General features: G+C 40.7%; 1 protein-coding gene across 6 annotated transcripts in view; it reads left to right on the forward strand.

The window, feature by feature from the left end:
- Nucleotides 1–25,608, forward strand: part of ITPK1 (inositol-tetrakisphosphate 1-kinase) — an 82,535-nt gene that overhangs the window by 7,979 nt on the left and 48,948 nt on the right. For 4 of the 6 annotated variants that reach the window (XM_072116517.1, XM_072116520.1, XM_072116518.1 and 1 more), the window contains exon 3: nt 8,911–8,935. In XM_072116517.1, coding sequence (XP_071972618.1) covers nt 8,911–8,935 — 25 coding nt within the window. Of the gene's footprint in view, nt 1–483; nt 513–7,028; nt 7,111–8,910; nt 8,936–25,608 lie in introns of those variants that run through there. The other 2 variants (XM_072116521.1, XM_072116522.1) reach the window with 2 other exon arrangements.

A 25,608-nucleotide genomic window follows, 5' to 3' on the forward strand; every position in this document is an offset into this window, starting at 1 on the left:
TCAAGCACTATGCAAAGGAGAGGAGCATTAACTCCTTTAATGCACCAGCAAATTAATAAACCCGTGTCTGGTTATTGCACCTTTTTAGCATCACTTCAGCACTCTGTCACTCATGTAGCAGCATGTGTAAAAAGCCTAGCATCCTCTTGTATGGTCCTATATGACTCTTTAGGATACACAGGGCGAGGACCTTAGAGACATTCCCTTTTGTTTCTACTCTCTCACATGAGTTTACTACTGCATGTATAGAGAAAATAATGCATTGTCAAAATCTAATATGATATGGGAATTTTATGGCATTTAATAACACATTCCCTTAATTTTACCTGTCCTCCACCCTTTACCTTGGTGTGCTGTTCCCAGGCCTCCTCTACTGCAGCCTGTTGAGGATTTAGTTTTGAGCTATACTCTCCGGCTGTTTGTCTTGTTAGATCTGGTGTGAGTCATCTACAGTATTAATCCCTATTGTTATATTTTAGACTAATCGCGGAACTGATGGTGTTCTGGAACAGGTTGGAGATCATATTTCAGTCAAGGCACCCCACAACATTCATTCCAGGGACCCCACATAACACACATGAATTAAAGTTGATCATTTTCATCCAGTCCTGGAAGTGGTCCACTTGCCTGATGTAGAGTTTTCAAGAATCTGTTGGTTCCTGCGTGTCAGGTTTTCTTGCACGGATCAGTCTTGTTGGCTTCTGCTTTGTTTCCCTGAACAGGTTTTTCTGAATAGACATACAAAAGACAAGACATGAAGATGTTTCAGGCATGTCCTCTGTTTACACTGACAATATCCTAATGTCCGTAATCCAGGACAACCTCTGCAGTGATGGAACAATCTTAAAGAGATCGCACTACTCTACTTGTTAAGCCAAAAGATTCAGAATATCTTTGCTCCCTTCATTTGCAATGGGCTCCGTGGTGTCTGTAATGATAAACATTCTGGATGGGATTGTAATAGGGGATCACTCTAGATGGCAATGTTATTGGGCGACACTGTGGATGAATTTGTTATGGAGGGCAGGGGCACTGCGGGTGGATGTGTTATGGAGGGCAGGGGCACTGCGGGTGGATGTGTTATGGAGGGCTTTTGATTGTGGAAACGCTGGATGGCTTTCTGACACTGTAGAAGGCTTTGTAATTGAGGCTCATTCCAGATGCATTTTATATTTGGGATACATTTTGGATGGATTTGTTAAGGGAGGGGGGGAGGCGCTTCTGTTTTAGGGGGAGACAAATGGGATGGCGTTTTTTAAGCCTGTTCCATTCAGAGACGTGGATATTAGTCTATTACTGACCATTTGCCCCCCCCCCCCCCAAAAAAAAAATAAAAAAAGTTCTGCGTATTCAGGAAACAAAGTGGCAAAAAGCTGAGAGACAGTGGTTAGACTATGAATGGACCGGTGACTGCTATCCTAGTGATATGGCACTCATCCATTACATAAGTTCTCCAGCAGAGCCATAAAAGTGCGCTGCAGGTAGCACATGGTATTAGTATTCCTCAGCTCCTGCACACTCTGGGCTTGATACTGTCGGTGACTCACATAGGGAGCGCTTGCCGCCGTTGTCTATTTGTGGTGCACATCTGATATTTAGTGAGAGAAGGCGGCAGGGTGTTCCTGTATCCTGGTTACCATCTTTCAAAGCCTCTGTACATAGAAATGGGTGCCATCACTTTACAATAGGTTTAATAATATCACTATTTCTTAACATACCATGGAGGACACTGTTAATGCAGACACTGTGGCTTGTATTCAACTTGCCAAATGAAGTAACAATGCCTTTGTCACTAAATAACACTTTTTGAACACACAGATACATCTTTTTACTGATAAAAGTTAACTGGAGACTACGGTATTTTGAAACCAAAAACCTTATGTTTTTCTTGAAATTGCATATGTTACAATTCCATAATCTGCTCACATTAATGAAATCCTTACTTTACAGTTCAGAAAGTTGAAACAATGGAACACCGCAAATGTCTTGTTTTGTTAGTAGGAAGAAACTGACTGCTTCCCATAACATTATTTATTATATTACCCTTAATATGACGTATTACTGTTAGCTTGACCTTTGGTGACGGTTTTGTGCAAAATGAGAAATTGAGATGTAGATTGTGTTTATTTCTGGAAATGGTGGGAGTAAATTTTAACACCGGAAGATTTGGAAAATACATATGATGGATGATCAGATGTAGAGATTCTGGCGTTCAGAGCAGGAAGTCCCAGAATCCACAGATCTTATCACAGGATCTGCATCTTTTTTGGGAAATATAACTTGCATAGCCCCAGCACACTGGCTGGAATAATAGTTTGCAGTTAGGAATATTTAGCAGGAGTGTTCTAGAAAACTCTTGTCTTTTCGAATTATGGCAGATGGGTTAGAATGCTCTTCTATTAGCAGAGAGCAGTTGCTTTTGCTTTGGAGGACTGATGGAACCTACTTACTTCCAGTGTAGCATTGATGTAAAGTACACATTGAAGATTATCTTAAAAGAAGCCCATTTGAATCCTTCAAACTCACTATTGAACCCATTGCAGAAGGCAAGTGACCACTCATTACTCCAAACGTTGGTCTGGTGCTCTGGAGGGCATATAGGGGGATTTGTCACATTCTTTTATCGGTGCGATCACAAGTGGCATTTGCAATGTGTTTTTAAACATGTCAGAGCGCATGCATTTTTACATGTTGCCATGCATTTGACTGGTTTGAAAGGATTTTTCTTTATTTTTGGAAGTGTAAACAGCAGTGAAAATGTTAACACAGCTGCTTACTCTTCCAGCAATGAAGAAAAACTGGAGGGTGAGAATGCAGCCTCTGTAATTGGTAGCGAAAGTATATTAAAAAATTGGCCAAGTTTTCGTTATACAAACAATAACATTTATATGATGAAACTGGACATACCCTTTTAAGCGTAGCAATTAGCAGCTAATACTTTTTATTTATTTTTAGGGGAAGATACCTAATATTTCTGTATTGTGGCTTGTTTTGGGAATTAGAGTTGTTTTCTCTACTTTGTTACTTCCAATCCCTGATGTGGGTTATATAATAACACTTTATTACTTTACAGCTGGAGGTAGATGGCACATGATAAGCCTGGACTTTGCCACAATTTCTGTATATACTAAACCAATGTAGTCCGTTCTCACTGGCTTAAGTTATTTTAGGTCTGCTTTTATTTTTTCATAGATATGACAAAGTATGTAGTAAATATTTTTTTAAAGGTTTATGGCTGTACCTACAGACAAATACCCATGATCTATTGACTCGCGCATCTGTAAACATGATTTCTTTTTAGTGTGCACTCCTGCATAGATACAGCTAGATCTGGTGTGGAAAATGGGAATGTGGGTCAAGTGCTGCAGTAGAAATTGAAGGACTTTCAGAAGGTTATATTGAAATGTCCTAAACCAGTTGGAAGCAGCAAACCTTTGAGAGAGATGACCACACCTCCTAATCACATAGGTGATAACTATTGCCAGTGAAGTTAATGGGTTATCTGTTATGGGTTCCACAGTTTACCGATAGGTCAGTCCTAAATGTCAGGGAATACCCTAAGCAGGTCCACCAGCATAACAAGAAATATACTCTATGCCGGATGATCCCTCACTCTGTACTTAGAACTCTGTCACTTGTCAAAATATTTATTTCTTGGGTACATGGAGCACAGCTAGTTTGTGTTGGAAAGATACTCCATTATGAAATACTGTGTACGTTTCTATGGTCACTGAGGGTCTTCTCGGCTGGTGAGAGATAAGTCTGCCCATGGAAAGAAAGGATCTGGCACTGAAATAAAGGAGGTAACTTCTGATGCAAACCAGGCTGCAAGGATTTTTTCCAAGTGTTGTTATTCCTTTGTATTTGGAGGGAACCCAAGTGATTTCTGGGTAAACAACTTGTGATGGGCAAAGAGGAGCAATGTTGAAGTTCTTTGACAGGATCACGTTGCCTTTATAGTTGTTGTGTTCTGGGTTACCATCAGTACCACAGACCCTGTTTAATTTACCTTTGTTTCATGTGTTTTTATGAATTCTAATCAATGTTCTGTCACTAGTTTATATGTGTAGACAATTCACCGGGGCCGATTTTGAGGATTGTAGCTCTGACACTGTTCAAGTGAATGGGAGTAGAGTCTGATATAAAGTTGACAGAACCATTCTGCTATCGGCTCCCCTCGCTGTATAGTCTCGGAAGCAGTAGACACAAAATAGAGAAGGGTCTTATTTGTCTTAAATACTTTTTCTACCTTTTTGTTCAATTCTTGTCTCATGCAATTTTCCTAAACTTTTCCTAAACTATTCAATTCTAGAAAAAAATATTTTGTGCAGCACAATAGCAAGGAGCACAGTGTAAGGACCTCCTCAGGCTGTGCTTACACATGCCGTTTACATTGCGTTTTAAAAACAGAGGGGATTTGCCTATTTGCATGGCTCTTAAAGGGGTATTCCCACATAGACAGGATTCTTAAATATACTCGGGGAAAACAAAATAACACATTCTCTATTTCACTGTTATATCTGTGAATTGCTGTATTTTTGTTAATAATTCCAACCTCTCTCTATTAGTCCATAAATCTTCTGACTATGGTCAGTTTCGCCTCATGAATAGTTTCTCTTGTCTGAACACACAGTGATCTCTGCCTCATGCTCTCCAGCCCTAGAAGAAGAGTGAAGAAATCAGGCGATACCTTTTTGAGGCTAAATGAGTACCGTATATACTTGTGTATAAGCCGACCCGAGTGTAAGCCGAGATCCCTAATTTCAACACAAAAAACTGGGAAAACCTATTGACTTGAGTATAAGCCGAGGGTGGGAAATGCATTGGTCACAGCCTCCCAGTATATAGCCAGCAGACCCCTGTAGTGTATAGCCTGCCCAGACCCCTGTAGTGTATAGCTTGCCCAGACCGTCTCCGGTGCTGCCTCGTGTCCTTTGTCCTCTTCGGGTCTTCGCGTTCGGCCGGCACACAGAATTACGTCAGCTGCTTGCCGACGTCATTGTTTGTGAGCCGCCGGCATTGCGAGGGGACCCGAAGAGAATCCGAAGGACCCGCGTCGGCACCGGAGCATCGAATCTAGCATAGGACCTCTAGGTGACGTCTGAAAGGTGAGGTTTTTTTTTTCCCTTGACTCTAGTATAAGCCGAGTTAGGGTTTTTGAGAACAAATTTTGTGCTGAAAATCTAGGCTTATACTCGAGTATATATATTTATATATAATATATATATATATATTTATATATTTGATGCTGAGTTTACTAGTTCTCTTCATCAGACATGTTATGCATGAAACAGAAAATTCACACCATTTTACCCCGTATTACAAGACCAGACCTAGGCATTTCCTGCCGACAAGCAGTGTGCAGAAACTTCCTTTACAATCTACAGACAGATGAGGTCTTTATAGCAGAGCTGTGTGTTATATTGATTAGGTGAGGGAGCAAAGCTGAGAGAGTCATTGGGGGGGATTTATCAACGCACTTGCGCCACAATTCTGGTGGTTTTGCTCTAAAAACACTGTCTAAAATCCCTTGCACCACAGTTATCTAGGCTTTTAGACTGTTTTTGGCAATTTCCCAAATTGTCCGATAAAGGGGGGTGTTCTCCATGAGATGGGCGTGGCCTTGCGAGAAAGTTTGTGGCTTGCCAGAAATTGGTTGTACACCCAAAATTCTGGCCCACAGTTTAGACTAAAAGTAGGGGTAAAGTAGGAACCGACAGTCTTATCCTGCACCAGGTTACAGTGATAAATCTGGTCCAGGGAAAGACAAGTGTTTTCCAGCTAGAGATTGGCAGAACCTGAGACATTGTTGAATCCCCCCCCATTGTGTTTTATATCCATCTCGTGGATCTTATCATCTCTTGTTTCTGATCTGTCTCGTCCCTCTTTTTCTATGTGTCAGATACTAGTAGAATGTTCAGAAGCTAAATAAAAGTGTAGATAAGGCTTGTAGCCTGATAATCTAACCACATTGTCAGCACACAGCATCTCATTGCACAGAGAAATCATCAAGTGTCTGCTTAGAGAGTCCCCACCCACACCCCGGATTCTTACACTGATCCGTCTAGGGAGTTATAGGACCAAACAGCAATAAAACTAACTAAAATTGCAAACTAGGGGGTTAAAAATTTATCTTTATTGTGTAATCATTACTAGGGGATTTCTTTAATGGGAAAACCCCTTTAACATTTGTGTTAACAAGATCTAAACTAATGCATTAACATAATGTTAACAATGTAATTGGGGAAATCTCTCTTCAGCCGTTGGATTGCGTTTCAAAACGCAGCAATCTCACAGGGCTGCTTTTAGGTTGAAAAGTATGGTCCATATGTCAGCTGTATACGAGGAACTTAAAGCATAATTTCAATGTTTTGGACCCAAAATGGCAAATTTAAGTTATCACAGCAAGTGCCATATATGTACAGTACAGTTTGGCATGTTAAATGCTAAATTGGGTGACAACTACAGCAGAAATGACAGCTTTCATCACCTAGCTTTACTAAAAACAGATATACTGGCAGTCCCCGGGTTACGTACAAGATAGGTTCCATAGGTTTGTCCTTAAGTTATATTTGTATGGAAGTCGAAACTGTATTTTTTATTAGCAATAAAGCTTCTTTACAAACACTTTACAGCTGAACACTGCAGCATAGGACTGAAGTAAAGCATCCAGAGAGCTTCACCAGAGGTCACAGTGGTTAGAGTAGTCAGTCTTTAACTAGGGGTCGTCTGTAAGTCGTTGGTCCTTAAGTAGGGGACCGCCTGTAACTAAAAGAAAGGGTAGACGACTGCCCCACAGTGTTCCTATGTCTCTGGTTTAAAAGATTAGCCTGCTCTGCTGTAAATTGCTGCATCTAATATCTCTAGAAACCTGAGTTGTTAGGAGCCTCGCCCTGACTTGTATGCTGCTAGGTGCGGCCAGGTAACCCTAGCCTTAGGAGAGTACTGATCACAGGGCATGGTCTCCCATGTAATTAGCTCTCAGGGCAAGAAAATACACACAATCCCTTGCTGGCTTCATTCCTAAGATGTTTGGGTCCCCTCTAGTCTTGGCTTCCAGTTGCTACTTGAAAGAGGAAACAACTGTTCACCCAATCATTCGCCAAAACGGTGACCTACCTCAGCCAGTGATTAGTTTGAACGACATTTCCAGTATCTTAGAAGGGACATAGAAGCGGAGACTAGTGTGAGACATGGGCAGCGTCTACAAGGGAGTATTGGGGGATAAGTTAACATTTAAACTATTTAACTCATTCTGATTCTGCAACTTTTTTATCCCTGTCTCACAGCTTCATAATTTTGTGCGGTGTGTGTGTGAAGGGACCTTTTGAAATGCTTACACATCAGCATGTTACATTACATATGCAGATTTCATGGTGAATTCAGCATACATTTTCTTCCAGTCCTGGTTTTAGTGAATGTAAAATGTATTGGTTTGGATTTCGGGGCATTAAAGCAGATCTTTGTTTCTTTTATATCTGGTCATTTAAACGGTTCATTGTCATGGTCACCCCCTCAGTGGGTGAAACGCTTTTATCAGGGTTTTGCATTGAGGCCTTGTTTGGTTGTCATAGTATCCAGCAGCCTGTGCTGCGAGGCCAACATTGTGCCCCCCTCCTGTCCCACCTCCTCGCTGGTTCTATGTTTTTGCAACTCTTCCCTGTGTTTTTTTATTATTATTATTTTATTTTTTTTCTTGCCAAGGGCCACTGATATTATTATACCAACCTGCTCTTCTGTTAAGAGCTAACACTGGATGTTAATTAGTAACAGCAGTCACACATTTGCATGTAAAGGCGCACCTGCCGCTCAATAGCTGTTGGTGGAACAAGACATTGGCTGATGTCTATTCCTTCTGACGCCACCATACACGTGCGCTTTAAGCCGAAATCTACATGGGCGGGATGAAAGGAGAAATGTCCCTCCACCACACTAACACATAGGGGGACATTTACATAAAGTGTCGGTGTCTGCATTGGCTTTGTTACCGACCTGCTCTCGGTAAGAAGACACACATTTAATATTGTGGAGCTGTGCAGAGACATTTCTGGCGCCGAGACTATTTTCTGTCCCTGGGACAAAATCTGTCCCGAGCACCAGAAATGTGTCCAACAGTCCCTGCTAGACCAGTTTTCTTTTGGTCTACTTTCCGTCAGTTTACAGCGCCCAAAAAGGGCTGCGACACATATTAAACATATTAAACTCCGCCAAAGCCACGCCCCTTTTCGGAGAAGAGTCGGAGCAGACGGAAAAAGGCATTTTTTTCTGTCCCCGACAGCTAATAAATAGGTCGGAGAGCAGAACATGTGGTGAGAGCGCCACAAAACTGGCGGAAACGCCATAGTAAATGTCCCCCATAGTCTTGCGTTTACCTGAAGCAAGGAAGGAACATACCTCCATTGCCACCAGTGTTTTATTACTTCAGTAATGGAGCCTTAAAGGGGGAGAATAATTTGGAAGTTGGACGTGGCCCAAGACAGGGATGTCAAACTCATTTTTACCGGGAGCCACATCAACTTCATGTTGCCTTGAAAAGGCTGAATGTCATTTTATTACTGTAGAAATGTCTACTCTTTAATAGTCAAAGGAAATCTACCACCCTCTGGGCTCTGTACCACTGATCCTAGAACATATAAACCAATAGTTTAGGCAAAAAAAGGGTTTTATAATATATGCATATGAGACAATCCACTTATGTCACCCTGGTGAGTCCGCGCACCTCTATCTTTGCGGTGTCCCCCCTCCTTGGACCGAGAGCCGGTGACATCACTCGGCTCTCGGCACTTCCCACCATATATGTAATATATGGCTGTACTGTTACCACTGCTAAACTGTTGAGCTGTTTTTATTTTATAATATTATTATTTCTTCATGGATATTTCATAAGGACATTTTCTTCTGTTCTTCTAGGAAGCGAGGCATTGAAGTTGTACAGGTGAGTAGAATGGCAATCTTTTCTCATTTACAAGTTGCATATGTCATAGCTGCTTCCCTCTTCTTTGTTTTTTTCTTTTTTGTACTACATTGCGCCTTCCTCCCAATGAATGCCAACCCGAACAGAATTGTGCTAAGACATGCATGTCTGTATGTCATCATAAATTATACGTTTACAATGTGTATTGCACACTTTTCTGTTTTAAATGTTATGTGGGCATAAACTCATAGAAGGCCCTTTTGCAGTTCTCAGTAGCTTAGCAAGAGCATGAGTGGAAATGGTCGGCAAGCTTGTTTTCAAACTTTGCAGGCACTAAATAAGCAGAATGTGCTAGAAAATTTCACCTCTTAAACCTGCAAAATTATTTGGGCTACTTTCGAGTTTAATTCGGGCACTAACTAGGGATTGCCATGTTATAAGTAACGTATTCTACATAGAGGCTCCACCCGCAGAATAGTGAGTGCAGTTGTGGAATATAATACAAGATGTTAGGCTACATTCACATGGACGTATGAAAACGGCCGTATCCGTACCGTTTTTTTACGGGTTACATACGACCACATTCATTTTAATGGACAATACGTCCAACCATTTATATTGCCGTTTTTGACACTGTAGCGTACCTTATACTGGCCGTATAAAAATATAGAGCATGTCCTATTTTCTCCCGTATTTCAGTCCTGTATGCCCTAGAAGTCTATGGGCACGTATAAAATACGGGTTAAATACGTGCTGCATACGGATGAAAAACGTCACGTATATACGGGCTCATACGGCCCGTAAATACGGGACTGGAGAATTCATACGGTCGTGTGAATGTAGCCTTACTTGTACAGTATAATATACAGAGAATAAAAAAGGAGAATCCGCATAGAATAAATATTGTATATAGACAATATGTTCACCAGCATAAGGGTACATTCACACAGTGGTATGCCCGCCGTGCGGGCATCCCGCCGTGTGCTGGAGAGGAGGAGGAGGAGGAGGAGGCGGCCCCTCCTCCCTCCATAGACAATAGCGGCGCACGGCCACACACACGCCGAAAGATGGAGCATGCTCTATCTTTTTGCGGTGTGCGGCCTGGATCGGTGCCACACGTGTGGCACCATATCTGCGCCGTGCCGCTATTGCCGTCTATGGGGACGTACATGCGGCCGCAAATTTGCGGCCACATGTACGTCCCCGCAGACGGCCATGTGAATGTGCCTTAATAGTGAGTGGACCTGTAGAATATGATACAGAATGGAAGTCGGGATCAGAACAGGATTGTGTTATATAATGTACCGTATATAAACGGTGAAGGGGGGGGGTATCAAAAGTGTCGCAGACTAGACTAGTGCACAGTTAGAGTAGACTTGCTTATGCTCTGTCAGATTACTGTGTCTGATGCTGAGTAATAAATCTGTGGAGTCTTTTGCACCTTCTATTAGTTGGTATAGTTTAACAATAGACCGTCACACTTGCTTTTTCCTGTGACGTTATGCTCCATTTCTAGGCTGTGCGTTTGCCGCAAATTTTGCTATGATTTTGGCACATACCCTTGATTAAATCTATCCTAGTGACCAGCAAACACAATAACCAGCCGAATAGTTAGTGTGCGTCTGGTATACAGTACAGTACAGTACACACAGTGCATGGTTCCCGCACCTATTAGGAATTTAAGAAATCTCCACTAGATGTGCCATGTGGTTGTGTGTGTGTGTGTTTAAAGTTGTGAAGAAGCTTCAGAGAGATCTAGAGAAAGCTTTACATTCTGGTTGTTTTCTATTGATATGTAAAAGCTATTGTAGTCCTCCTATCTCTACCTGTGTGTCACAGTTTAACTATAGTCCTGGAATTCTATCCATATGCTTACACTATTATATTATTAGAAAATGCTCAGTGTTTTTAACAGTGACCTGGAATGGATGAATGTTTAAGACAAGTCCTTCCTTATGTTCCGGATGACTTGTAGCTTTCAGGAAAAAAAGTTATATTTGCATTTCCTTTCATAATTGTTTATCTCGCTGCCTTGTGCCATTTTGGAAGGCTCTTGTAGAAAGCGGAGGGGCTGGCAGCTTATTTATGCCCCGATAACAAAAGGTCTTATACTGAAACATGGTAATCTTAAGGCTGCGGGTTAGTGGCAGCTGGAAGTGCTGCAAAAATCCTTCAGCTGCTTCTGTGTTCTGCAAAATGTCAAGTTTTCTTTTTAGTTTCAGAGATGGATTTAAAAAAAAATTAAGGGAGACCTGCTGTGTGGGAGTTGGCAAAAAAATTCTAAAAAAAAGTTATCATCCTTTCTATTTTTATTCAGAGGGAAACTACTTTAATTAATCTTCTCCCTGGAACTCCAGAGATTATAGATGGATACAGCTGATAATCAATGGGATTATTACAAAGATACATTAGAGCACATTGGGTTATGAATAGAATTGTAGACTACAGTAAAAATGAAATGTTGAGCAACATATAGATGTGCATAAAGAATGGTATACATTCTCATGTTATAAAGCAAGGGGAAAACCACTAACTGGATTGATTTGGCACTGCAACCCATTCCCCTCCCAGATGGAAACTACACAAATGCACTGATTGTTGTTGTGGTGTGTGTGGTGTGTTTTTTTTTTTTTCCTTTCTTTTTTTATAGTTAACTTGAACTTTCTATGACTGGTAGCAAGGAGGTCTGATGACCAGCTAAAAGATAAATTATTATAAAGGACATTGTATGGGATAAATGTACATTTTTGTATTAACCATGGAGTTAAAACCTTTTAGAGAATGAAGCTTTTTTTCCTTTGGTGACCCAGATCAGCCTTCTGGGGCACTAACTTGAATAGTTATCTAGTGAAAGAACAATTATATATTTTCTAATTTAAAACAATGTTTTTTTTCAGTAACTGGGTGACTTGTACATTAATAACAATTTAGGGCAGTAACAGAATTAGTTGAAACCTTCCTTTGTGAAGTAGGGTAGTAAATGGGTTAGGCCCAGTTCACACAACTGTTAGTAAAGGGCTAATCTTGTGTTGACAGATATGTGCAGAATAGCAAGACAGGCCATAAAATCATAAAAAAAATGCACCTGAAATCTGTTTGGTAACCGATACTGCAGCAGGAACATCTTGTGCAAAAAAACCAGGAGCTACTTGCAGGAAAAAGAAGAGTAAAGGATGTTCCATGGCTTCCCCTACTATTCAGCACGTATTCATCCATCCAAGACAACCTTAATAGGGTGGGGGATTAGCATTCTTATTTTCATACTACCTTGACAAAAGTGGGTCCCATTGTACCAGAAGTAGCAGTTCTGGCCCTCTCCTCTTGTATAGATAACTATATGTATAGCAAGTATATTATTATTTGTGGTGTATAATTATGGATGTGGAACTTGTATAACATGTACAAGTAGCGATATGGGCTATGCTGGTATAATCAGGATTTCTTAGTCCACGTATTTCTGTATGGTATTTCTGTAAGGACGGTGTCCTGGTAGTCTACAGTGCATCTCATAAAATCCTTTTATTAACCCAATAAAAGCTGGCCTATGAAATATTGTTATAATTGGACACACAGGCTTTCCTGATGAGTCCGCTATATAGATTTTGCAGTTTAGCTTTTTTGTTGTTTTTGGTAAATAAATCTCTTGGCGTCATTTCCTTCCAGCCTCTGGGAAGCTGATATATTTTCTGTGCTAGGGCAGCGCCACCTCTCCACATCTGGAACTCTGCTTTTCTTAAGTTCCCCATAGCCGTGATTAAAGGGACTTTCACACTTGTCCCCAGGCCGGCCTTTTGATGCAGCTGTCTTCCATCTATGTAATTGTTTGTATATTGTGCAGGGCTCCCAGGAGAGAAGACCTATAAGTGTTGTTGTGTCTTCTCCCATAGTTACTTGGGGTCGAGTAACTTAACCCTGGAAATCTGTTCCACAGTTTTAAGTCAGAGGTACAGTGCCCATATGATTCCCAAGATTCATTGAAACAGATTAATCATTAAGCAGCATATTGTGCCACTTTTTTGGAGCCTGGAGCTCTTTCAATGTGCTGTGCACATAACATTCATTATAGTCGCTTGATGTACGACATTTCACTTTGGCACATGAACTGTTCAGCTCTGAAGAGGATTTGTGACTTTTTGAACATAAAGCCACAATAAAGGCAAAACTGGGTCCTAAATTTTCCCTGCTAATCTGGGACACCGGAGTGGATTTCCACCTAAATTTGCAACAATTTTTAAATATTCGTATCACATCTAGATTAACACGATCTTTAGTAATTTGCAAAAAGTAACGATTTTGAGAGATTTTCTTTGTCCTGTGTTAATGTTCATTTTCGCTCTGTACATATATTGCATTGGTAATCGCCTGAAATAGCATTGTAAATTATTTGGGTACATAAAGGAAACCTGTCGGCAGCGTTTTAACTTGAAATACGAACAGTACCATGGCAAACAGGTTTAAGCCGGTGGAATACGAGCATGGTTGGCCCATGGAAAGAAAAAAAAGGGCCGCGCACTGTGCGTTCCCATACCGCTCTGTTCCCCGCAGTGGGCCCATTGCCGGCCAATGGGGAACATATATATGGCGGCCATGCTGGGTGTGCTGGGGTTTGCGGAAAGTCTCATCGGGCGGGGGAAGCGGAGCGTGACATCGGACCCAGTTGTTACGCCCCTCGTCATAGCATACCTATCCCATCTGGATGAAAAATCTACATTGTACTCTGTGGATAAGTCATAAATAGATAATAGACTTGGGTCCTACCTCAGGGACTTGCACCTATCTCAAGAACGGAGGTCCAAATGCACTTCTCCATTCATTTCTGTAGGAGTGACAACATAGCCAAGAATATATGCTTGCTGTTCCCATAGGGTTGAATATAGACTGGCCGTGCATGTGCGGCACACTCTATATTGGGCGGCACGGTGGTTGAGTGGGTAGCACTTCACCTCGCAGCGCTGGGGTCCTGGGTTCAATTCCCACCCAGGTCAACATCTGCAAAGAGTTTGTATGTTCTCTTCGTGTTTGTGTGGGTTTCCTCCGGGTCCTCCGGTTTCCTCCAAAACATACTGTTTAGATTGTGAGCCCCATGGGGACAGGGACCAATTTGGCATGCTTTGTGCAGCGCTGCGTAATCTGTAGGCACTATATAAATAATAATAATTGTTATTATTACTATTATTATTATGTTCAGCCCTGCTGCAGGAATTGGCTCTGTAGACCAACATTCTCAGGATAAATGTTGTCCCAGAAATAGAGTTGCATCTGTCATCTATTTATTACATCTCCACCGAATATGTCATAAAAAGATCACTCTTATAATTGCTGCAGATTCTCTTAAGGTGTTCTGCCGCTGTGTAGGTTTTCTAATTTAAATATTTCATTTAAGCATGGGAGATTCTAACGAGGGTTACCCTGCATAAAATAGCAAACTGGTAACATATATGCCAACATGTTACATATTTGCTTTACTATGAATTTCATACTTCTCTTCAAATAAAATATACTCCTCAAAAATGCTACTATTAGCCCCCTTCCCCCTAACAGAGCCAGCAATTGATTTGTATACATGGCCTTACAATACATTGCCCAGTGGTTTCTGTTGTGTAATGACAGAATAGGATATGGGACAGAGGATTGGTAATCTGATCGGCAGTGCTGCTATCGTTGCTATTCTAACCATGTAATGATATTTGGAAGTCTAAGTTCTGGGCCTGGGGGTTTCCACTACAATGGAGGACAGTTCAATTACAAACTATTGATTGTTGGGATGGACAGGGAAGTTCTATAATGCAGCACTCTGTCTGGGGATTGTCCTGCACATAGATTAGTGATCCATTAGTTCTATTACATGAGGAGATCCCATGAGATTGCATGATTTCTGTTGGCTGGGAACAATTTTACATAACTGGATGAACAGCTGGATGTTTTCTCTTTTTTAATTTGGTGTTTTTTTTCTTTTTAAAGAATATTATTGGAATCTGTGCAGTGAAAAAAAAATCCTGTAAAGCAATGAATGTATCCTGTATGAAATGTAAACATTTAATGTGAAGGTCCTGATTATAAAGACATTAAAGGGAACCTGTCAAGAGGCCCAAAAACCACCACTAAGCTGTTAACCAGGACAGTGATGAAATCACAGTGATGTCCTGTATTCTCAGAGATGAAGCATTATTCAGAATATGATCCTTGGGCCCTGTATTCAGATGACTTGCAAGGTGTCATAGGGTCGGAGAGTCGCACTGGCCTGGCCTCTCCTGGCTTTAATATTTTCCCCTAGGCCATGTACTTCCTCTCAAGTGAACTGCTGGGTGGCAGCTTCTGATACAGTAACCTTTTGATGACATACTAGTCCTTTATGACTAAAAGGGGACAGACCATCATGTCTTCTCCATCCATATGACTTGTTACAGATCATTTAAATAGTGGAGAGTGGAGGACCATCATTATGATACTGCCGCTGTCTTGCAATTTAGCAGTGTTTTGTGAACTAAATCCTCATGACAGCATTCCTGTTAAAGGGTTATATTCGGACTTTGGTTAGTTATGCATGACCTGAGTATAGGTTACCAGGTTCCCTCATTAATGAGTGTATTGATAAAACGGCAGCATTCAGCCCATTCACTTGCCACGTATATACTGTCCACTATGACCTGTTTGTCCTACTGTGGCCTTTCTCCTACAGCTATTTGGGGGCACAGAGATTTTGTTAGTACTTAGTGCCTAGTCTATGCGATTCTAGTGAATTAAAAACTTGTCTTCTCTGTAGATGATCCGGGGAGGGATTTTCACGTTTTTCGTTGCCAGGGAACTGCTGTTTTCTTGAAACATCGGAGATGGTTTATTTTCACATGAAATATTAATGGCAGAAGCTTCCAAGCCAGAGCCCCAGGAAAACGTGAGACGCTTCAAATGCTGAGCCAGAAAAAGCACACAGACGTCAGGAACCGATCACACTGACAAAACTTGGCGTGCTGTGATTCCCAAAGACCTGTTTATTTTTGTGCCAGAGTATCCAAAAAAAAAATAAAAAATGCATGGCCCTAAGTAAGGATAGAAAAACAGATATCCCGTTATTTTAATGTTAAATATTTCAAAACTGTTCACTTTCTCAATGTATTTGGAGATTTTATGAGAAGTCTTGGGAGAGCTGGAGATCCTTCCCCCACTTCCCTGCACCTTAATTTATATCTCCTCTTTCACCAAGTTAAAGGGGTTTTCCCATGAAAAAAAATTCTCACATCTTAATCCCCTACTGATTGTAACACAATAAAGATCATTTTAACCCCTTACTTTACAATTTTACTAAATTGTATTGCTGTTTTAGCTCCTATCACTCACTTAGCTGGTCAGTGTAAAATTCCAGGGTGTGGGCGGGTACTCTCTAAACAGACACATTATGCTCCATCTAGTTTTGTGAGCTGAAAATGTGGTTAGATTATCAAGGTACAGGTTTATATACACTATTATCTGGCTACTGACATTGTACTAACGCACTGACACATAGAAAGAGAGATGAGACATATGAGAGATGAGATCCATGAGATGCCATCAGAGGCTGACAGACAGAGTTTGACAGACTTTTACTCTGTTACACATTTAACTCTTCTAAACTCTCACAGATATGTGCCTACCTCCCTTTTCCCCGGATCACTTATTTCCTTGCAAGTGGTAGACAGGCTTTCCTATCGGTAGCTATATTTTTAAACCTTTTAAAGGGGTTTGCCCATGAAAGAAATTATGTTTACACAATAAAGCTAATTTTTAACCCCGTTACTTTACAATTTTACTCAGTTTTATTGCTGTTTTAGCTCCTATAACTCAGTGATGGTCAGTGTAATAATTGAGTGCAGACTCTCTAAGAAGACACTTCAGTGCTGGGTGCTAACAATGTGCTTAGATTATCAGGGCACAGGTTTATCTACACTTTTATTTAGCTTCTAAACATTCACTAGTATCTGACACAGAGAAAAACAGAGATAAGACAGATCAGAGATGATGAGATTCATGAGATGCATATAACACATAATGATACACATTTCGGCCCTGCTACATCTGAACTATATCTGTGAAATGCTGTATGATAATATATATCTTGTACATAGGAGCATTATTGTACTGTAGATATATTCTGGTACACAGGGAACAGTATGATAGTAGTTATATTCTTGTACATAAGTATTATAGTAGATATATTCTTGTACATAGGGAGCAGTATGATGGTAGTTATATTATGGTAATGCCCGGTACCAGCACCTTGCTTATCCGGGCGAGGCCCAAGGGCGCTAGCAGGGCCCACTCAGGGCCTAAAAAATGCCCTAAGCACACAGCTAAAATAACAAAGCAGTGGCTTCAGAACAACTCTGTGAGCATTCTTGATTGGCCCAGCCAGAGCCCTGTCCTAAAGCCAGTTGGGCATCTTAGGAAAGACTTGAAAATGGTTTCCACCAAAGTTCATCCAACCTGAGGGAAATGGAAAGGATCTGCAGGGAAGAATGGCAGAGGATTCCCATATCCAGATATGAAAAACTTGTTGCATCATTTTTCCTAGCTCAAAAGCTGCTTCTACTCAATACTGAGCAAAGGGTTTAAATATTTATAACCATGTGATATTTCAGTTTTTCTTGATTAATAAATTGGCAAAAAAAAAAAATATATAAAGGTCACCAGTAGACTCATTTTTAGCACTCCCCCAGTCCCCACAGAGCATACTACATACACTGCCAAAGTGTTTTTGTATAAAAAAAAATAGGTTTTACAGAAAAAAAGATATGTTATATTGTACCTTTCATTAGCATCTGCTGTGTGACTAGGTAGTTGCCAGTTGGGAGGGGCTGGAAAGGAGCAGCCCCCCCCCCCCATATAGGAAACATATGACCTTTTCACATATGTGAATAACTCCCAACACTGGGGATTGGCTGTAGAGCAGCAGGGGGCGTCGCTAAGCCAAGTGATGGGTGTTTTCATATATTTGAAAAGGTCACATGGAGTAGCTGTTCCCCAAGGGTGGGGGGGGGACTGCTCCTTTCCAGCCCCTCCCATTTGGCAACTGCCTAGTCACACAGCAGATGCTAATGAAATGTACAATATGACATATCTTTTTTTCTGTAAAACCTATTTTTAATACAAAAACACTTTGGCAGTGTATGTACTATGCTCTGTGGGAACTGGGGGAGTGCTAAAAATGGGTCTCCTGGTGACAGGTTCCCTTTTAAGTTTTCTTCTGTCAAGATGGGTTCAGTGTACATTTAATTTTGTGTGATAACTTTTATTTGTTTTTATTAGATTGAGTTGTATATGTATCAATGTTTATTTATTGTATTGTTCTTGTATCGAGAACTGTATTTCCTCTTTTGAGCCGTCTGCACCATCTCTGCCTGCAGTGTTGAGATTCCCTGCGCTTTTTTTGTTGCCTTTATGAATATGAACAGTATATCTGTTTTTCTCGGCATACTAAGTGCATGTCTCCTAGAAATCCTGCCTGTACATGATGGATATGAAGTCGTTAAGAACATGAAACCTGCTCGGAACAGGTTCTTCCTTCATCCTGTTTATTGTGAGACGTCTTTAGACCTTAATGTTGTTTGTCATGTTGCTCCTTGTGATTAAGCTGATGTTCTGCAGGGACCCTCTTCTTTCTCACGTGATCGGACACAGCTGTGATAGTCAGGTTTGCCTTTCTGGGTTTGACTGTGGCTTATAGCCAAGACTTGGCTTATCCCAATATATTGTAGAACAGAGGCGATATAATATACTGCTATTTAACCTTTTTAATAGTTTTCCTTCTACCTCCTGTTAAAGTCAGTCTTAAAGGAAAAATACCATCAACACTTCCTAATAGATCCAGACACTGTGGTACTGTTCCTATATTTGTTATCCATAGCCTCCTTACTTCTAAAGTCAACTTTCAAAAATATGCTAATGACTTTAGTTGGTTAATGCTACTTCTTGGTTAATGAAATAAGCATGTTTTTGCTATATTTTGAGAAGTACTGGGGTAGTGCTCCTGCACAGTGTAACAGCCTTTGAAGTTACAGCATGTAGGGGCTCTGATAACACTAGTGTCCTTCAGGCTCATTCGCATAATTGTAAAAGTTTAATTTAGAAGGAAGGAGGCTGTGGAAAACAAATTTAAGACCACAGTCACGGTGCCTGGATCTATTAGTAAGTGTCCCTGGTTTATCCGTGCTTGATTTTGATGATAGTTATATAATGGCATAACCCTTTACTACAACCTATGGTCCAGTTTTCCTGCCATTTTTAAGTTCTGTATACGATAACTAACCTATACAGTAGTAGTGGTTTTATATTTGATCCTTATTCTTATTGGTGCATTTTTTTTTTTTTTTTGCTGGTATTGTCCACAGATCAACCAATCCTTGTCTGTTGTTTTAATTGTTATGTTGGTATCTTACTGGTAAATTTTGGGGTTGACTTCATGATGTAGAAGCAGAGCTTCAGATACAGTAAATGGGTATGGGTGTTGAAGAGAATTGAATGTGAAGAAAATTCTATGCACCTATGTTTTATTTAGTTGTTAAAAAAAAAAAAAAAAGGGACTACTTGAATGGTAACCTTTACCGTTCATAATCCAGGTCTTCCAAACACCTTCTCAATGTGCCTGGTTAAACAGCTGTTGGGAATAGGTGACATATCGCCTACCACCACGATTCTACCAGGTGGTAGGTGGATGTAGAGCTAATCCTCACGTCCCCGCTTTTTAAAACTTTAGTACCCTAATATGTAAATTTTCTTAAGCGGCTACTGGGGCGTGGAGTAGCCGTGCTCTTCATAGCTGCGCACCCTCGTCTGGGAAGCCGGCATTCTGTGCGGCTGAGTGGCCACTGCGCCGAAACCGGAGCATGTGCAGAACTCCGACTTCTCGGACGAGGGAGCGCAGCTACGAGGAGCTGCCCGCTGATGATGTCAGGGTAGGAGGAGAAAAGACGTGTAGCCTCATGTCCTGCTACTTCATGCCCCGTTAGCCGTTTTGGAAAATTTACATATTAGGGTATTCCTCACGTCCCATACATCCACCTACCGCCCGTTCTTCCTTTATAGGTAGAATCGTGGTGGTAGGTTCCCTTTAAAGGTACCCATACTGGTGGTCACCCTGCTTTGTTTTTATGCAGATTTTTTACAGCTCGAGAGGAGTACAAAGAATGCCAGTGAGTAGTGGTTATCTCTTTTCCTGGAAAAGCTGAGTCACAGTCAATAAGGCACTCATAACCTTGCTTCCATAAGACTTTGCTTTCTGTAATGGCACTTTCTTCCTGTACAATGCTGATATAGGAGAAGCCAGCTCATGTGTCCAGAGCCGTGTGGAAGAGAAGTAAAAAATATGCAATATGTGATAATTGATGCAAAGATGTATAAAGAATATTTGGAATAATGCATATTGTAGATGCGTTGTTGGCTTAAGTATTGTTACATGATAGGAAAAGCTGCAATACAAATTTCTCATAAAATCTCATGAAACCCTCTCATCTATATAAATCTCCAAAATATTTCCGCTTTTATTTTAAAAGATTTTGTTCCAACCTCCCACGGCCATATAAAGCGATTACAGGTTACTGAAGAAGTAATCCTTTCTCACATTCTCAAAATGAAGCACGAAGTTGTTCAAGGGGCATATACAATTCCATAAAAATTAGGGAGTGTGACATTAACTTCTTTTATACAGCTAGCCGCAGCTACCCACACATGGAGAAGGCTGTTTCTTTAAAGGCTTTTGCAGAACTGAAAAGTGAAGCTTTTCAGGATATTTCCAAATGTGTTGGCAACTTCCTGTGATGATCTCGCTGACAAATATGTTGATGAATAATGCAATGGTAGGGTGTCACCTGGGCTTCTTCTCACTTAACTGATAAAACCATTTTACTTGCTAAGATGTATCAGATTATAACTGTGTGATAGGAGCCTGTCTAATCACCAGCAGTAAGTTATAGGAGCCTATGTGGTACAAACAACGCAATGTCATCATAAAGGAAGCTTGGTGCCGAAAGTGGTTTAGACCATTGTGATGGCACAGAGAAGCATATAGTATATTAGGGGGTGGGGGTGGGGGGGATATTGAGAAATGTTTCCACTAACAAATCACATAAGAACAGGTGGTAGGTGGTCCCATCTAAATATAATACTAATACATTTTTCACTCCTATGATACAGCTGGATAAATAAAAGTGGATATCTTATTTGGCCTTTTGCAAGAATATTGAGGAATCATTCACATGCGGTACTAGAGGACTGGTGTTCCTGAGATTGTTGGGGGTCTCAGTGATTTGGTAGTTATCCTCCCATTCTGTGCATAGAGGATTGCAAAGCTGGGGAAAAAAATAAGCTTTCCCTCAGAAATCTTCCCAATGGGCATGAGCTTGCTCAACCAGTGAACAGTGCTATGAGGACTATGTTCTATGCCTTCATCTGAATTTTCTGGGCACAAGAAACCTTGACTCTACAGATGCCATAAAACCCCATGACTATTCATGGCGCCAATGGGGGAGCTTTGTGTCCTGGGTGTATGACATTATTTGTGCAGAGCCCCTGCCTTCCTGCATGGTTGTGTTTTCCAGCTGAAGTATTCTGTTCTGGAGATCTGAGAACGGTAATCCTATAATTCACAGTGTAAAGGCTGATCTCATATTTAAATACTTGACCGAACACTGCCCGTAATTCAGCCGTATTAGATGCTTGCTAAGATCATCTTCTCCTCTCACGACCATGTAAGGCCTCTTATTGTTACAAGTAACAAATTTCATGTGGCAAGCCGCATGCATACATATGTTTTTTCCTGTTCTGTATATATACGGCTGTATTTTGGCCATAAATATAGCACATGTATGGCACTATATCCTTTTAAAATACAGTGGTCTGGTACATGATGGATGGCTGACAGAATGTGCTGGTTGTGGTCTCCCTGGATAGTGTAAGCAGAGTCGGCCACAGGTTTCAGTAGGCCGCTGGGCAACAGAGACGCAGTAGGCCCCTTTGCAGTGAACTCACGTGGCAGCATTCAAAATTCGGAAACTAAAAAAGTCTCATTACCTAAAATATTCCCTAGTTTATCATACCAAACAGCCATCCCCATGGTTGTTTTATATAAGCCCCCTTCATACCCTATGGATTTAATAGATACAGCCCCCATGGATTAATTATGTACCACCTTATGTACCACCTTATGTGGGCTTCCTCAACAGCTGTGAGCCCCGGAACTTGTCCAGGTATGCCCAGTGCTGACGCCGACCCTGACCGCACGTATATACAGAAGCATAATGGTGCATAACGATATGCCACCAGTATTTCACATGTTCCCATAGACTTCTATGGGGCATAAGGAACGGAAATACATGAGAAAATAGGACATGTTCTAAAAAATGGAACGGTATTGTATGGTGCACAATACTGCTATTAAAATGAATGGCCGTATTGCTCATAGAAATAAGTGGGGCAGTATGCTACATGTATATATACGGCTGCTTTAATACGTACGTATGCATGGGCATTAAAACATTGTAAGTAATTCTAACACCATATATTGTACTGATCTCAATAGTCAGCAGTTTTATGAAGAGATTGGGGGACGTTTATGAGGGCTTATACGCCACTTATTTGGTGTATTCAACCTTTAAGCCAAGTGGGCATGAAGGGGGGTTCGGCCGGCACACCTGCGCACTTTGGTAAAAGATTGCAGGCTGGGACGTAATCGCAGCTGCCTTGCTGTATACCTCAGAAGCCTGAAAATGTGAACTGGGTCTTGAGGGTCCGGTGTCAAGTGACGCTTGCAATGAGTTTAGAAATGCAATGCAGGCGCTGGGGTGTGGTGCTCAGCCTGAATGTCTTAGTTTCTAATGAAATGTATGTGATCAGTAACAAACACAGTGGGGGCATATTTATCAAGCTGTCTGAAAGTCAGAATATTTCTAGTTGCCTATGGCAACCAATCACAGCTCCCCTTTAAAATATTCATGAGCACTGGTAAAATTAAAGCTGAGCTGTGATTGGTTACCATGGGCAACTAGAAATATTCTGACTTTCAGACAGCTTGATAAATCTGCCCCAGTGTGCTTGTTACTGATGGCATGCGTTTCACTGGAAGCGCATATGCAATCAGGCTGAGCATTTGCAGTGTTTCTGAATGCGATGCAAGCACTGTGTGAACGCCGTGCCCTCAAGTCCCAGTTATATCATGCAGTTTTTTGGAGCAAAAACAGGTGAAAGTCTTTCCATCATACCTTACCTGTCTATGGTGCGTTCACCTTTGTTAATGCAGTGTAAACGCAATCCATTTGCGTTTACACTGTGACATTGTGTTTACATTTTGTTCACACTCCTTTATATAAACACAATGTTAACATCAGTGTAAACATGCTTTTAATGCAATGTACTTTAATGCAAGTATAGCATACACACAACATGTGAATGCACATGTGAATGCACAAGAGTTCCTATGTGTGTGTCCACACCTGCTTTTGGCTCAAAATAAGTAAAGGAAATATCTGAAGACGTAATGAAGATGTAAACTAGGCCAAACAATTGAAGGTTTTTTTTCCCTCCCTGGTTTCACATTTTGGCATGTATTCTTTAAGATAGGATAATTATGTTTGGGAAATTCATTAATTTGCTGAAATGAACATTGATGTAAGGAACGATCCTCTTTAAATTTATTACCAATTACTTAAATTAATTTTCCATAGTCTTGTGCCCTCTAACAGTCCCTTATTTGGGAGGAAGAGTCGACTTGCACTTCATGGTTCATGAATAGAATTCCATGACTACAGTGATGACTGACAGATCTATATTCCATTCAAGGGCCATGGCAACTGTTGCTTACATAATTGGACAAGGAGATGTGCCAGCAGCACTTCATATCCGATGATGTCTGGGAACATGGCGCTGGAGCGAAGTTAAAATCCTTGATCACACTTTTTATTTAAAGGGAGTAGTCATTAAGTTATATGTATGACCAATATAAATGCACAACCACCGGCTCTGATAATCTTTTTTGGCCATGGTAAACATGAAAAACTTAGCTATAAGCAGTTGGCTTAGTGTCCTTCTATTGGATATAAGCTTCCACTGATGACTACAGTAGGAGCAGTGGCTGGATTGACTTTTCTGTCCACTGCAGGGAAATGGAGCCATCCGCTTCCACCTCCATAAAATCCGCTACACTTACTTTATGGAAAGCTTATTAATGTGGAAACTACCCCTAACACCTCAAATGAGATATTCATAGGCATTAACTATAGATTCCTTATCAATCCCTTTCTTATGTAATTTGCTTTAAAATGTTTTCTATTTTAAGATCCCTGCTTGTTGGCTACTGAAAAAGGGATTCTCTTGGTAAAAAAAAAAAGAAAACTACAACCCATGCCTGTTGAACTATTCCCTGTCAGATAGCTGAGGGTTTGGTACAATGTGTCAGTGTAGGGGTACACTAATCAATTAGATTCTTAGGGTTCTACTAATCAGTTTTACTCCTTATTGATGGCTCTATCCTTCACTGACCTTGTAAGGTGAACTATTACTAGGGGTTTGAGATGTGAAAAAGTAGTAATGAAGTATTTTAAAAGCTTGTGGACTTTGTTCAATAATCTAAGTGGTAATTTATGGGTGCTTCTTGATCCCTAACAAAGTTTCAGAAAAGCAAAAGCTCTGCCCCACATTGACTTTGTGAGAGAGAAAAGCAGGTGAATATTGTGTGGCTTAAGCCCGGTATAACCCCTGCATTGTACATTCAGAAAACAGGATGTACAGGCTACTTCACTCTTCCTACTTAATAATTTGTTCACATTTACACTTTGGATTAGTAATAACCTCTCTAAATCTCCCACATCCTGTTCACTTTGTTTTTTCTCATTTGACATCATCCTTATAGGGTTATGCGGAACAGTGGCGGAAGTCAGGCATCCCCTGCCTGCACAATGTCACAGAGGGCTGCTGGCCCAGGACAGACTATGCCAAACACCTTCTTTTAATATTAAAGTTTTATTAAAGATTTTAACAGTTCATAAAAACAAAACTTAAGACAGTAAAAGGATAAGAAGTTTATTCCAGTCGGGATATACATTAGAAGGTGCGATGTTGCGCCCACAATAATATCGAAGATTGTAATAACTATTAAATGGTGACATAAGCATATCCCTGAGATTAGGCAAGAGGTAGTAGACGAGGGATGACAGAGAGGCTGGGGAGTGGGGAAAAGAAGTTGGGGGGGGGGGGGGTAAAGTAAAAGAGGAGGAATACAAGAGGGAAGGGTGGGTTAACCTGTTGAATGAAGAGAATCAATTAAAAACTTGTTTTTTAACCTTTCTCCCTTCCATAAACCTTTCTGGCTTAATCTCTGTTTCCATTGGTAACATTCTTGTTTACTAAACCATGATCTAAGACTTCTCACAGCTGAGAGTTTATTTTTTTACAATGTCTATTAGAAAATTGTAGAACTTTATTGTACAATACTAATTCTACAATCAATAAGGTTTACTTGCACAAATTGTAATGACCTTTTAGATACCAAAAACTTGTATTCCTGATGTGGATGAGATGAATGGCCTGATGGCACAAGATCATTGTAACCCATATGTATGGCAGATCTGTACCAGTATGCTGGTTAGATGTGATGTCTTACTTTTTATAGTGTTTCGCTAGCATTTTACTTATATTAAAGGGAATCTGTCATCAGCAATTGGCCTAATAAACTA

This window comes from Engystomops pustulosus, chromosome 7, assembly GCF_040894005.1.
Source record: "Engystomops pustulosus chromosome 7, aEngPut4.maternal, whole genome shotgun sequence".
NCBI classification, from domain to species: domain Eukaryota; kingdom Metazoa; phylum Chordata; class Amphibia; order Anura; family Leptodactylidae; genus Engystomops; species Engystomops pustulosus.